General features: G+C 41.4%; 1 protein-coding gene across 1 annotated transcript in view; it reads left to right on the forward strand.

Moving 5' to 3' along the window:
* The window catches only part of LOC134795220 (transient-receptor-potential-like protein), a 395,634-nt gene that overhangs the window by 54,154 nt on the left and 326,405 nt on the right, over positions 1–15,075 (forward strand). Inside the window, exons 16-27 of the mRNA XM_063767051.1 lie at positions 1,682–1,813; positions 2,752–2,839; positions 3,226–3,421; positions 6,697–6,803; positions 7,637–7,783; positions 8,145–8,236; positions 9,068–9,208; positions 9,371–9,494; positions 9,805–9,899; positions 10,342–10,455; positions 11,274–11,450; positions 13,448–13,623. Of these exons, the coding sequence (XP_063623121.1) occupies positions 1,682–1,813; positions 2,752–2,839; positions 3,226–3,421; positions 6,697–6,803; positions 7,637–7,783; positions 8,145–8,236; positions 9,068–9,208; positions 9,371–9,494; positions 9,805–9,899; positions 10,342–10,455; positions 11,274–11,450; positions 13,448–13,603 (1,569 nt within the window). The 3' untranslated portion in view covers positions 13,604–13,623. The remainder of the gene's footprint in view (positions 1–1,681; positions 1,814–2,751; positions 2,840–3,225; positions 3,422–6,696; positions 6,804–7,636; positions 7,784–8,144; positions 8,237–9,067; positions 9,209–9,370; positions 9,495–9,804; positions 9,900–10,341; positions 10,456–11,273; positions 11,451–13,447; positions 13,624–15,075) is intronic.

Below are 15,075 nucleotides of genomic sequence, written 5' to 3' on the forward strand. Positions count from 1 at the left end.
CAAGCACGAGAGGGTTTGGGCTATAGCCCCCACGCTAGCCCACTGCGGATTGGGGACTTCACATACACCTTTGAATTTCTTCGCAGATGTATGCAGGTTTCCTCACGATGTTTTCCGTCACCGAAAAGCTAGTGGTAAATATCAAATGATATTTCGTACATAAGTTCCGAAAAACTCATTGGTACGAGCCAGGATTTGAACCCGCGACCTCCGGATTGAAAGTCGGGCGTCATATCCACTCGGCCACCGCTCTGCATATTATATTTTACATATATAAGACTAGACTTTCTATAGGCTTTACCATAACTAGGTAAAATAACACAATCCCTAAAGGCGGTATCGTATGTCACGTGCAATTTAGACTTTACAATTTAATCAGAAAGTAATTTCGGTTCTGAGAAAGGAGGCGAAACGTTTATGACAACCGGCCTATGTTCTAAGTCAAACAATTTAATTAATAATCGTTCAGTCTTACGTCCTGCTGTTTCATATTTTGAGCGACAATAACAGTATCGAAGTTACTAACAAAATACCTAAATTCTAATTTTAAATGTAATATATTTGACTAAAATGAGAAAAGGACATACTGTAGGTACTTCATAACTGGGATTGTCTAATGTTAGTTCGTTACATTTGGATACAATTTGGCTAGGTTGAAGCTTATTCTGGTAGGAATAAATACGAAGCCAAAAATTGTCCCGAAAACAATGTATATAATATTCGGTTGAGTTCCAAAAACACTATACTTATACGTTTTTGTAACTCAGAGGAATATTTTTTAGGACATACCCATACCGTGAAATTGCTCTTATAATGTAATGGGGAACCTCTAGGTATCTACCCTACAAATTTAATTGACATCAGAGGAAAACAAATTTGACATCAAAATGAAAATCGACCCATTTCCGTAGTATTAGAGCCCATTTTGCAATTTAACCTTACCTTTGAATAAATTATTATGTCTACTTGAACATGTTCACTTAATAAACCGAACTGCTCGGAGGTTTAGTTTAATTAAGAAGCTCACGCAGCATGAGCTTTTTAATAAGTCTAATTAAAGAGTTTATGGGACTAACTGTCCGGGAAAATTAACTTTGTCGGTTTTGAGTATATTGTTTGTTTACGCAGCACATTAATTGAACGTTATTTATATATAATTAAATTTACTATATTCACATCACCCGGTCGTATACAGAAGTATAGGCGGGGGTGCGAAACTCCTGACTTCGGTCAAACTCGGCTCCGCTCGGCTCAGCATTGCTCCGAGCAATTATTAGGGTTGGCACCACTTGACTTCCTTTTGCGTGCCTAAATAGCCGAAAGGGATAGTGCCATATATTAAAAAGGGACAGCATGATTCGACCCTGAACCGCTGTCAAACTTCGTTTGTGTAGGAAGTTTCCTTTCTGTACGGTACTATTAATTATTCTGTGGTATGGGTAACGAATGAAAATAAAACCCTTTATCATTAAATAGGTAATTCTATTTAAGTCACATAGTGGAAACGTGCTATTTTCATCATTTTTCTGACCGAATTAATGTTTGGTTGTACCAAACCGTCTGACACCGTTAAAGCGATTGTAAAATTTTACTGTATGGAAAGTTTCACAGTTAATTGTTTAGCTGATTAATTAATTATTTATGTGTCTAAAATTATTTACCCGCATCTATTTTAATCTAGGAAAAAGTGGATAAAGAGCTCGACGTTCGCTACACCGCCGTGATGCGAGCGCTAGTCTGGCGCTACGTGTCCGCCATGCACCGCAAGATGGACGACGAGCCGGTCACAGAGGATGACGTCAACGAGCTGAAGGTAACCACTAGTATAACGCGGTTACACCGCCGTGATGCGAGCCTATGTCGGCCATACGCAAGATGGACGATTGGTCAAATGGTCACAGAGGACGAGGTAAACGACTGAAGGTAACCACTAGTATAACGCGCGGCTACACGGGCTACACCGCCGTGATGCGAGACTTACGGCGCGATTCGGTAAATGAATTAGAGATTCAGTAGATATGAAATAGTAAAGATACGTCGTCGTTCCACGGCAAAAGGTACCTTATAGCGGTTGGCGCTTACGCTATTATTAACGCCGCTCCAATATTATTGCGGCCGCCAACGGTTCCTTTTGCCGTGGAACGTCACATATTTTTACTGTACTATTTCATATCTAGTGAATCTCTAATTCATTTCCCGAATCGCGCCGTTATTCTGGCGATACGTGTCGGCCATACGCAAGATGGACGATTGGTCACACAGGACCACGTAAACGTTTAAGGGTCAAACAGATCAGTGTGTTATGTCTTTCCTGTAGACATACACAAGAGTTAAGGGCTATAAAGGTTAATTTTCTTATTTAACCCTTATCCACGTGAAAAGGTCCTCTCTTTATTTAAAGAATTATGATAAAATCATTACTTACATGCCCACAAGCTGTTAACTATTGCCCACAGGAGAGAAAACTAGTGTGTTATCGCGAACAGCACATTTTTCTTCATTTTTCAACACAGTGATCTGTTTGATCCTTAAAGGTAACCATAGTACCTATAGTAGGTAAATATCTCTTAATAAAAAGGCATAATAATTTACATCGGTCTGAATGGACTAAAAAGTAACATAATAATATGCGATGCCAGCTTTAGCTAGATAGCTATGAAATACTTTCCTGAATACCACAGAAGATCCCGTACGAGTACATTTTACGTTGTAGTAGACAATTAAAGAAAATTTAATTAATTTTACTTAAAGGGTGACGTGTCGGCTCTTCGGTATGAGCTGCTTGAGGTCTTTGAGAAGAACGGAATGGATGTGTCTTTTACCGACCGCAAAGAAAAGAGTAAGTAAAGCGTGATATTATTTTTCATTTTTATCACCTGTCACTATGCGCTATGCGCGTCCCTTTCGCACTTACATACTTGTTAGAACGTGACAGGCAGACCGCGCTACCGCCGCAGAGTGTATTACATGCCATGATATCACAGATTAGATTGGCTGTTGTAAGGGTTACCGCTACTTAATTTTTACTGGTTTATCGCAGATAAGAGGTTAATGTTTTTCGCCTATATATGAATCTTCTGTTGGTGTATGCCCATTCTTCGGCCCACGATGCGAAGAGCCTGGACGGATCGGCGGATTTATGTTTTTTGCAGGAGTGGCATATGATGATACGTATTTTAAATACCTAGTTTCATAGCATCCTCTAATATCCATCCTCTTCTGCAGCGGTCCTCGGCAAACGCATGAAGGTCTGGGAGCGTCGTCTGATGAAGGATTTCCACGTGGCTCCCGTAGCTCTAGAGGAAGAGGGAGAGAAGCCGCCAGAAGATGGGTTGTCCAGGTTCAGGAGGCTTGCCAAACTCGCTGTGGCGTCCACCAGCACCTCCAAGTGGGATCAGACGTTAATGCAGACTGGAATCTCGTTAGTAACCTTTCATTTTTTACTAACTCGTTTTTGTAATAATAGTGACGATTTTCTCGAGATGACAGAAACTTAAGTGCCTCCGCTGTTTTGCACAGTTGCACGGAGCGGGTGCACGCCCGCGGGTACCATACCATCGTGGGTAAAATCCGTCGCGTGCACGCGCGTCCGCTACAGTTAGCGTTGCTCATACAAATTTTTGTTAACCCGGTCTGTGCACCCGCGTAAGCCTCCGCGCTTACTCGTACTAAAGTGGCAGTGGTCGCTTAGGTAAGGAGATTTTGAGAGGCGACTACTAGTCGAAAATGCCGTGCGAAGGGCTTTTACAAGGTGGAGCAAGAAGCTAGTTAAATTAGCTAGACACCGTTGGATGAGGTCGTCGCACGACCTATCGTTGTACTGAATAAGAATAAATTTATTGAGAATAACTAAGTAAGTATACAGTGGCATACACAAAAGGTGTCCGGTGAACCCCAAACTAGGCTGAGCCTGTATCTTGGAACATTAATTATTAGCAGAGACTAGTAAATATTCAAGACCAACAACCTTCAACGTTGTATAGGGACTGTTAATTGTTTATTGTTTACTGTCAGTCTATTTTATTTAGGTACTATACGCTGCTATTAGGTATCTAGAGAATTACGATTCTAATACAAGTCTATTTCATTAGCCGCAATAGAAGTTGTAATGTGCAACGAATAACAATTAGCTTAGTAGTTAGTAGTAGTAATTAAGGTGACCCCAGTCTTATAAACTATAATAATCATGTAGGTACAGTCACCTGCAATAATATGTTACACAATGAAGGCCGCAAAAATATCTGACACGATCTTATTTGTAGAGCCATAAAAGCGTGTCACATATTTTTGCAGCACACATGAGCAGAATATTTACACGATGTATAAATCACATCTAATGCGTCAAAGTGTGCTCGGTCAAGCGTGAACGTCGGGAAATCTGGGCGAAGTGAAAGATCGACGTCTTATACCAAAACATTCATTACCCATTGACATTGTACTGTATTTATTTCATACATACGTTTATAGCTTACGGCAACACACGTATACATGGTGGCCAAAAAAATAAGTGCATTCCCGTTACAGGGTAAATTTTCTTTCGCGATTTCGGGGTTGGTCCCATAGTAAAAGTTGTTCAGTATAATCCCAAAACCTCCCTGGCATCGGGAATGCAGTTATTTTTTGGCCACCGTGTATATCTTATTTTGTCATTTCATCCTTATCTTTACCTAGGGTATATCACAGAAAATAATAATAATAGAATAAACGGTGCCTCATTCATGGTTGGGGAGGGTCTTAGAGCTGTATAAAGTTGATGCAGCTTTGAGAGCCTTCCTAAGCGCGTGTATGAGACAGTGGACCACAGTCCTTCGTCAACCAGGAGGCCGGGATGACCGCCCTGGCCCGCAGGATTTTATAAGGATTGAGCGAGGAATCTTTCAGGGCGACAGTCTGAGTCCCCTGTGGTTCTGCCTAGCTTTGAATCCCCTCAGCACCCTGCTGAAGGATTTGGGACTAGGTTGTCGGCTTCGGAGAGAGGGTGAAGTCATTTCTCACCTTCTGTACATGGATGACCTCAAATTATTTGCACCAAATAGCCAAGACTTGTTGGAGCTACTGAAAACCACCGAAGTCTTCAGTAGTGCCATCCACATGGAGTTTGGTGTCGATAAATGTGCGGTTATGCATGTACAGCGGGGGAGGGTTGTAAATTCAACAAATTTACAACTTTCTGAGACAATGTCTTTCAGATCTATCTCTGAATCAGAAACCTATAAATACCTTGGTATGTCACAGTCGTTGGGTATTGAGGACGAGGGTATTAGACGGTCGGTGAAGGAGCGCTTTTTCAGTCGGCTCACAAAAGTCCTTAACAGTCTTTTGTCAGGAGGCAACAAAGTGCGCGCCTTCAACGCCTGGGTAATGCCCCTACTCACATACTCCTTTGGCATACTAAGGTGGACTCAGACCGAGCTGGACGCCCTGGATCGGAGGGTCCGATCACTGCTCACCGCACATCGCATGCTACACCCACGCTCGTCAGTTATGAGATTGTACATCCCACGGAAGTGTGGAGGCCGAGGCTTCCTAAACGCCAAGGATCTCCACAACCACGAGGTGTACAATCTCAGGAACTATTTCCTTAACAACGAGTGTGGGATGCATCGTGATGTGGTGGCAGTAGATAGGAACCTCACGCCGCTTTCCTTGGCAAACGAGAACTGGCGCAAACCTGTGGTACTAAGTACTGCGGATCGCAAGGCGGCATGGGAGAGTAAGGTGCTACACGGGCGGTTCTACAAGGCCCTCACGGGACCCGATGTGGACCTGCTCGCGTCGGTGAACTGGTTACGATTCGGGGACCTCTTCGGAGAAACCGAGGGTTTTGCCTGTGCAATTGCGGACGAAGTGATGATGACGAACAACTATCGGAAATATATCCTGAAGGACGGTACGGTCGACATCTGTCGGGCATGCCGCCGTCCCGGAGAGTCACTCAGGCATATCATTTCCGGTTGCTCTCATCTTGCTAACGGCGAGTACTTGCACAGACATAATCTCGTAGCCAGGATTATTCACCAGCAACTTGCTCTTCTATATGACCTTGTGGACCGCGAAGTACCGTACTACAAGTACTTACCTGCGCCTGTTCTCGAGAATGGTCGTGCCACGCTCTATTGGGATCGATCTATCATCACTGACAGGACTATTGTAGCCAATAAGCCTGATATTGTGATAATAGATCGATCGCAACGTCGGGCCGTGCTCGTTGACATCACCATCCCCCATGATGAGAATCTCGTGAAGGCCGAGAAGGACAAGTCCAGTAAGTACCTAGACTTGGCTCACGAGATAACCGCCATGTGGGATGTTGATTCGACGATCATTGTCCCGATAGTCGTTTCAGTAAACGGTCTAATAGCGAAGAGTCTCGACCAACACCTTGAGAGACTCTCGCTAGGTGGTTGGATCAAGGGTCAGATGCAGAAGGCGGTGATCTTGGACACGGCGCGGATAGTCCGCCGGTTCCTCTCTCTGCAGCCCTGACCACCGGTAGCTTGGGCCTTGCCCCGCTGCTGGCGGCACCCTAGGTTAGGTTTTTTATAATGTGTTTATATTAATTTTTATTGTTTTGTAAGTGTTTTTTTTTTTTATATTTTACTTTTATATTCATATTATAAAATAACCTAACTTAAGATGAGAAATAAATAAAGAGAATCTAATAGAATAAACTTTATCAAGTAATTATAACAACAGGTCCCAAATCGGTCGCTGCCGCAGCAGAGCTTCCTTCAAGAACCAACAGAATCTCCAGCGCGCTATGGATGAAGCTAGGAAGCTGGTGATGAGGTCGCCAATAGCAGGTACGTACCTATTATACATAGGTACTAGAGATGGGCCGAATATGCACTTTGCCGAATACGAATATTCGGCCGAATGTTCGATTCAGGTCATACCGAATCGAATATTCGGTTAGGCTAAAACTGCTAAAAACGCTGAAAACAAGTCCATACAGGTCCGCGATCTGCACTCCGCACGTAAAGTGTTTTTGTCGTTCAAAATAAATGCTAATCCTCGTTTGTCCTTTGCGGCTTTGTTTTTCTCATCTTATATAAATTGGTAAATCAATATCACACAAAAATAAACCTAGTCCCGTAGTAAGCGGCGCGCAGCAAGTCTTGTGCTGTAATATAAGTACAAATATCCGCGGTGAACAAACAGCAGGCCTACCGCGAACACCGACGTTCGCAAATTGCGGGCATCTTTCCCTTTCACTCCAATTAAGGCGTGATTAGAGTGACAGAGAAAGTTGGTCGCAATTTGCGAACTTCGGTGTTCGCGGTAGGCCCCCGAGCTTCGCAGACGGGGTCACTACCGACCGACTAAGGCCGTTAAATTTTCTATCCCTTGTTGCCATTGACATATTATTATTTACTACTAATATAGAGAAGACATGATACCAAGCAATGAAATTGTCGCAATCGCAACCTGTACCACGGGAACAACGTCGTAAGCGCCGAAAAATTCATGGCGCTTACGCGTTTAGGTCGCGAGACTCACGCTACGCTTCTATAGTTTGTTGTCAAAACAACATCAACTCATGGCGTAAAATACTGGTTCTGTGTGCCGGTAATAATAGTTCAATGCAGTATACAATATATTCAACGCAGTAATAATAGTTCAATGCTTGTCGTAGAGGGGTCTCGAGTTGCGTCACCCATCTCAATGCCAGTTACCCCTGGCCACACCCTGCTGGAGCTGATCAAGGATATCTCCGAGGAAGTGGGACCCTCTCCTGAAGGATCCTCCACGCCATTGAACAAGTCCCCGTGGAAACCACCTGGTGAGCATCGTGCCTTGCTAACTCTTAAGATATCACAATTTCTAAATAAAGCCACTTTGCTAATCACTATTTTTTGATTTTCTATTGTACTCGTATCGTTCGTTATATTCGCAAAGGACACGTTAAAACTGTCATACCATTCAAAAGCATGATTTAAATATTGATTTCATGTTTTACACATTTTTGCATTCGCCAAAAAATTCTTTAGCAAACTATTGGCGTAAATTTATGCACAGTGATAGTGACAAATTGAGCATTCTACTTTGAAAGTGAGCAGTTGTCATTATGCTTGTCCAATTGGATATTTTTTCTTTACGGTAGTTTTAAAACGAGTAATGCAAATATCGTATGATTTGTTCAGGTGCTGGTGCTTTACTGGGCGCTGCAATGAAGAGTCCCTGCCGAGGCAGCTCGCCGAAGCCACGAACCACAACTCCTGTCCCGCTGAATATGGTACGCTATATTTAACCTTTTGGACGCCAATGACGGATATATCCGCACCACAGGTCCAACGCCGAAGACTGATTAATCGGTCACATACCAACATAGACCTACGTGCATATGCATAAAGTTCAATTTCAGTTTTGACACTTCGGTGACGTGGCGTCCGAGTGACAGCTTTTGTGTTTGACACGGCGTCGTAAAGGTTAAGGATTAAGTTAGGACGCTATTAAGCACGAAGAAATTTGTATGCAGGGGGGGTACACCTACCTTTTCTCTGCAGCTGACTGTAACTACATTAGCCCGTCAGCTGCAGCTGCTATTTCTATTGCACGCGCAATATTGCTGTTCTGCTCGCACGGTGTCACTGACTGCCGGCATCATGGGCAGGGCTTGTACTTGTTGTGTCATGTAAAAAGTTTTGGATTTGATATTATTGTTTTTCCATTTTTTATTTACACCTATAATGCACCGTCAAAAGTTGTACGAAAAAATAAAAGTTGTACGAAAAAAATTGTCGTTGTGCATATATTAATACGCACAACGACAATTTTCAGCTGAGTGTTTTACCTCAATAGTTAAAACCCACACTTAAAGCGGTTGTCCAGTGAGTTTTATCCTCGTAAGACCCACCATATAAAGTTTTCATATTTTTTATTTGAACCTTATTCTATAAGTAAATTGGAACGAATTTTGTTTGTTTTAAAAAGCAATGAAACAAAAGAAATGCTACGTTATTTGGTTCATGAAAGGTTCAAATTAGATTGCACGATTATGTACCTACATTGTAATGTACATTTAGTTTTAGGAGGTTAAACTTAACTTATTTCTTGTTTTTATCAGGGGATAACAATAACTCCAAGGACGACACCCGCGCCTTCACCGGCGCCATCGCCGGCACCCACTCCGCGGGGCCCCAGCCCGGTGCCAAGCACTTCAGGGAGGCCCGTCAGTCCGGTGCCTGAAGAACAGACTGGTAATATTGTAGACTAGACTAAAGGGCCCCACAGATTACCAGTTCGCCGGACGATAGCAGCCTGTCAGTTAAACGCAAAATTTGACAGCTCCGAACAACTGATAGGCTGATATCGTCCGGCAAACTGGTAATCTGTGGGCCCACTAGCTAATAAAGGGTGAACGGAGTAGTCTTTAAAGCCGTTACCGGTGGCCTCGCTGGCGCCCTCACCGGCGCCAACTCCGCGGGGCCCCAGCCCAGTGCCAAGCACTTCTGCGAGGCCCGTAAGCCCAGTGACAGAAGAAAAACAGACTGGTAACATTATAATACATTTTTATTAAGTCATCACTGACGGCCACTACGTGAGTTTTTAGCCCGGTATTAAGCACTATAGTGACCATAGTGCAAGAAGGACGAAAAATCAAAAAAACAGTATGTTCTTACTTATTGTCCCGGGCAAAAAACTATGGTGCTCTTACCCCACCTGTGATTTTACAAAATTGTATGAGCTTGGTAGTACAAAAACTTACTTATATTTATGCATAATTATCCTATCGAAAACTAATATGAAAGGTTTTTTAGTTAGAACTGATTTTAATTACCTATTATTTTTATTCTTGTATAGAACCAACGCCATTGGTAGGAAAGCGTGCTCCTGGCGACACACCACCAAAGGTCATCAAGAGGAAACCACCTGGACCGCCGGCACAAGATGACCAGGTAAGGAAAGGTCATCCATATATTTTAGGTAGTATCTAACAATAAACACATTCAACGTGTATATAAATCAAATATTATCAAGTTAGGCCGAGGCGTTGAGCTTTAATGTTGCCACTAGGTATTTTAACAGCATTCTATAATGTAATCTAACAAATTTGTAGATTAAACTTATAGTTTTTACTACGGATTTTAAAGTAATAATTCCAAATACATTTCAAGTTATTAATGTATTTTAGATATCATTTCGCAAATGAAAGTTTGCGCCATGCCTCATATAATTTTTAGTCTAAACCAGTGTTTTTGAAACCCTTCGTACGAACAAAATGTTTCGCTTATGTATTGATTTAAGTCTGGCAGAGGCCCTGGGGGGTCGCGGCCTACAGTTTGAAAAACACTGTTCTAAACGAATGCCAACTTAAACATTATTATTTTGGCTGAACAGGCACCAGCAGAAGACAAGCCTCCTGAGGATATTGCAGTCGCCAGACCAGTGGCCCCAGAAATAAAACCTACAGAAGGCGCCATACCACCTCCGCCGGCGCCGGCCAAACCTAAGGTAAAATATACGAATGCAAAACGATAATTCGTTACAAGTTTGTAAAGACAGGTCGTAGATTGCACAAAAGAAATAAGCCATGCTCTTCCACCAATAATTGGCAAAAAAACATTTTTGGTACAAGCTTTCATCGCTGACTGTACCATTCTTTCCACGCACAGGCAACTATTACTCGTCGAGACAATTCTAAAAACCCCAAACACAATTAGAAGTCCCCGTTGGCCGGCCACCTTCTGTCTCCATCAACAGATCAGCTCCAAGTCATCATAATATTGCATTGTTATCCGATTTCAGCTCAATCGGAAATCGGAAAGTGGGTCAAAATTAGCTTCCAAGATTTGACCAACACTAACTATCAAACTAACATATATACTAACAGGGCAAGTTAAATAAAAGCTTGTAAAATTGATCATAATAAAGTAAACATCTTAATAATACACAAGTTTCACCCCTAGCAAAAAGAATAGATAGTATAGAGGGGTCCTGTCATTGTAAATTTTGTAGTCACTGTAAATTTACTGCCATCTATCGACACACGACTAAAACTCAAAATGAAAACGTATAAAGTTATCAAAAAATGTATATATATGGATAAATTATTTTATTATTTTTATATCATTTTGATCCATGTTCATTCACTGATATCTATGTGTTAAAATTGTTAAATATGAAACGGTGTCGTCACGCCATCTAGCCGAGGATAGGCTAAAGGTGTGTGCGCCACCTATTCGTGAATGACTTTTACTGGAATTCCGAGGCACGTTTTTTCCTTAGACTTTATTCGTCTTATACGAAGTTACATATGTCTTTGCCCCTAGGCCCCACCAGCACCAACAATGGAGGTGACACCGAGCACGCCACCAAAGTCCCCTACGGCGTCAGCGAAGCCCTCCTCGCCCTCCAAATCCCCCGCCCCGTCGGCCAAGCCCCCTTCGCCCCCTAAGTCCCCTGCTCCGTCGGTGAGGGCTCCAAGCCCGCAGACTTCAGCGCCTCCGGTAAGTTACTACCCAATTTTCTTCTCAGGGTTTATACATAGGTTCCAAAGAAATTTTAGCTCACCGTCCAAGTCTTCCCTGTCCCCGAGATCGTAGATTTTGGCATCTCCGGTAATTTACCGCGTTTGTATGAGTTTCTCCTCATGGCTTCACCAACGTTAGATGTGGCACCTACAGTGCTGGTCATCTCCCACGCGAAGCCCCCTGGATTTCAGTCACTCTTTCCGTTGGTCACGGAACCTAGGGTTCCGAGCCCGCACTGTTCAAAGGTGCAAGTAAAGGTAAGGGTAAAGGGTATGAGTTACTATATACACTTACACTTACACATTTATCCTCCAGGCCTACCAAGCCACCTGACAACGCAGTCAATTATTTACCGTACCTACCTATTTTCGCGTAAAATATTTTATGCTTAACTGGTTTTCCAATGGTCGTTACAGATGTTAGCGTCCCATGGCCCTACCCTACTACACAAGCATTTAACATAGTTAGGTACATACGATGTCGTTAGATATGCCATGGTACAGTCACCTGCAATAATATGTTACACAATGAAGGCCGCAAAAATATCTGACACCATCTTATTTGTAGAGCCATAAGAGCGTGTCACATATTTTTGCGGCTTTCGAAGAGGAACATATGATTGCAGGTGACTGTACCAATCGAAAGTTGGTAATTTTAATTATTATATATTGTTATCGGTTTAATTATATTTTGTTTTGCATTCTTTTGTAATATGAACCTTTCAACCACCTATTCACCTTAAAATACTGAAACTCCATCAGCCTCTTTGATTACGCCACAAATATTTCCGTTTCGGAAATACGTATTTTTGACGTGAAATCTCCTTTGTTCAAAGGGATAATAAGTTCAAAGTAATTATTTATAAAAACCTTTTCATTTTAAAATCATGCTAACAGCCTGCTTCCAAGGTTTTCAAAAATATTTGTTACAGTTTTTAGGGTTCCGTAGTCAACTTATACCCTACAACCCTTATAGTTTCGCCATGTCCGTCTGTCAGTCTGTCCGTCCGAGGCTTTGCTCCGTGGTCGTTAGTGCTAGAAAGCTGAAATTTGGCGTGGATATATAGAGTCTGTGCGGAAAGAGAAGAGTCGTAGAATGTAATTATGTTGGAGTACTTATCAAATGGCGGTCCAAACTAAATATGGTTTCCAGGATTACATTTCGTAATATGTAGTACGTTATTCGACCAACGATTTCCTTCGCTAAAAACATAACCCTCCTTAGACAGTTGGCCAAAATATTTGTGATCAAATACAAAAAATATAAATATGTAATTAATTTGAGAAACGGCCAACCATTCTACATATTAAAAAAAATATATATATGTAATTAATTTGAGAAACGGCCAACCATTCTACATATTAAAAAAAAAATATATATGTAATTAATTTGAGAAACGGCCAACCATTCTACATATTAAAAAAGTGTCGACTTTTTTTAACGGTCGTACAGGTTATGGGTCATAAACATTCCAGAAATGAGTACTTAAGTCTCTTCTGTAGACAATATAATAAAAGACAACTACCCGAGTACATATGTATTTAACACATTTTTCTTATTCGAGTCCAAAGTACTAAAAAAATGTATCCCGCCTGGGTGCAGCAGAAACATTTGCTTTTGATTTTCTTAACTTTGCGTTGTCTACAGGAAAGACGCGAACGAGTTAAGTATACAACTAATTGTCGATTTTGACCAGTTTGGCCCATAGCGGGTAGTGACCCTGCCTGTGAAGCTGATGGTGCTGGGTTCGTATCCTGGTAAGGGCATTTAGTTGTGTGATGAACACAAATGTTTGTTCCCGAGTCATGGTTGTTTTCTATGTATATAAGTATGTATTTATCTATATAAGTATGTATATCGTCGCCTCTAGCACCCATAGTACAAGCTTTGCTTAGTTTGGGGCTAGGTTGATCTGTGTAAGATGTATGACCATACCTAGGCAACGTAAATTTTGAAATCTCACCGTCTTCCAGCGCTCCCCCACCCCACCAGCCTCAGCCCCGCGGCTGTCCTCGACATCCAGCACGGAGCAGCTCATCCCCCCGCCGTCGCCCGAGCCCCTCCGCCCGCAGGTCAAGATCGAGGAAGTTAAGACCATCAAGAGGCAAACTAAGTATGGATGGCTATAGAATTTATTAGTTTATATTTAGTTTCAATGTAAGAACCTATTTTCTTTCTTTTTTCCTCGCGTTATCGCGGCATTTTGCCACGGCTCATGGGAGCTTGGGGTCCGCTTGGCAACTAATCCCAAGAATTGACGTAGGCACTTGTTTTTACGAAAGCGACTGCCATCTGACCTTCCAACCCAGAGGGGAAACTAGGTCTTATTGGGATTAGTCCGGTTTCCTCACGATGTTTTCCTTCACCGAAAAGCAACCTATTTTCATTTATTTATGTTAAGACAAGGAATTCCAACGGCTTTTACGATTCAGTTAGATTTTTAAATAGCAATACAGAGCCAATTATAGGAACTTGAAGATATATACCTACTTGGATATGTGCCGTGCCAAAGCACGTGTGATACAGGATAACACAATATGAAATGTTTCAAATTTACAATAAATAAATAGATCATTTGAAAGCAACAAGTAAAACAGTTTTAAATTTACAATTTTACACAGAAGTAAACCAAGTATTCAATTACAAAACATTTGTAATTGAATAAACAAAATAAACCGGGCACAAAATACATATTTAAAACACAAAACACTACTAACAAAACAAAAATTCTATTACGCATGACTTATAAAATGTAAATTAATTAACCTAGTTTGATGGAATAAATTCTATTATTTGTGAGAATAGACACGCATGATCAATTAAGTACTTATATATTGAAATATTTACATAATTGGGTATTGATACATTGATGTGTGTTTAATTGGCACACACTTTACATACGAACAAACTTTGAACATATTTATAAGTAGGTAAGCGAAGAAAATTGTTACATTTTCCACAAAAAAGTCTTAAGGAAAAATTGTTTAACAAAAAATACATTTCGACCTTTGTACAAGGTCCTAGTGATTTTAGTGTTATTTAATTAAATTTTTAGGGTTCCGTACCTCAAAAGGAAAAAAACGGAGCCCTTATAGGATCACTCGTGCGTCTGTCTGTCCGACCATTCCCTCCCCCCCCCCCCCTTTATCTCCAAAACTACTGGGTCTAAAATTTAGAAAAAATACACAAGTTCTTTACCTATTGATCACAGGAAAACCTATTAGAAATGTGCAGTCAAGCGTGAGTCAGACTTAATTACTTAGTTTTTGATCCGACCCCTACGGGTTCTTTAAAGACATTTCATTCACGTTCCACATAAAAAATACATTGTTAAAAATTGAGTAATGTACCTACGGAACCCTTGGAACGCGAGTCCGACTCGTACTTGACCGGTTTTTTTTAGTTACTCAATTTAGAAGTGCCAACTGCTTTTTATATCATATAGCACACAATAGCACATAGGTGTTAGTTGTCACAATTGGTGACATTGTCACACTACGCCATTGTAAATGCCATGCAGATCTAGTTTGTTCTAACTATATAGTTCGTTTTTTTACCATTAGAAAAAAAGGTAAATAATCTTGACGTGTCTTTTTATTGA

The sequence above is a fragment of the Cydia splendana genome, chromosome 11 (genome assembly GCF_910591565.1).
Source record: "Cydia splendana chromosome 11, ilCydSple1.2, whole genome shotgun sequence".
In the NCBI taxonomy this organism is placed as follows: Eukaryota; Metazoa; Arthropoda; class Insecta; order Lepidoptera; family Tortricidae; genus Cydia; species Cydia splendana.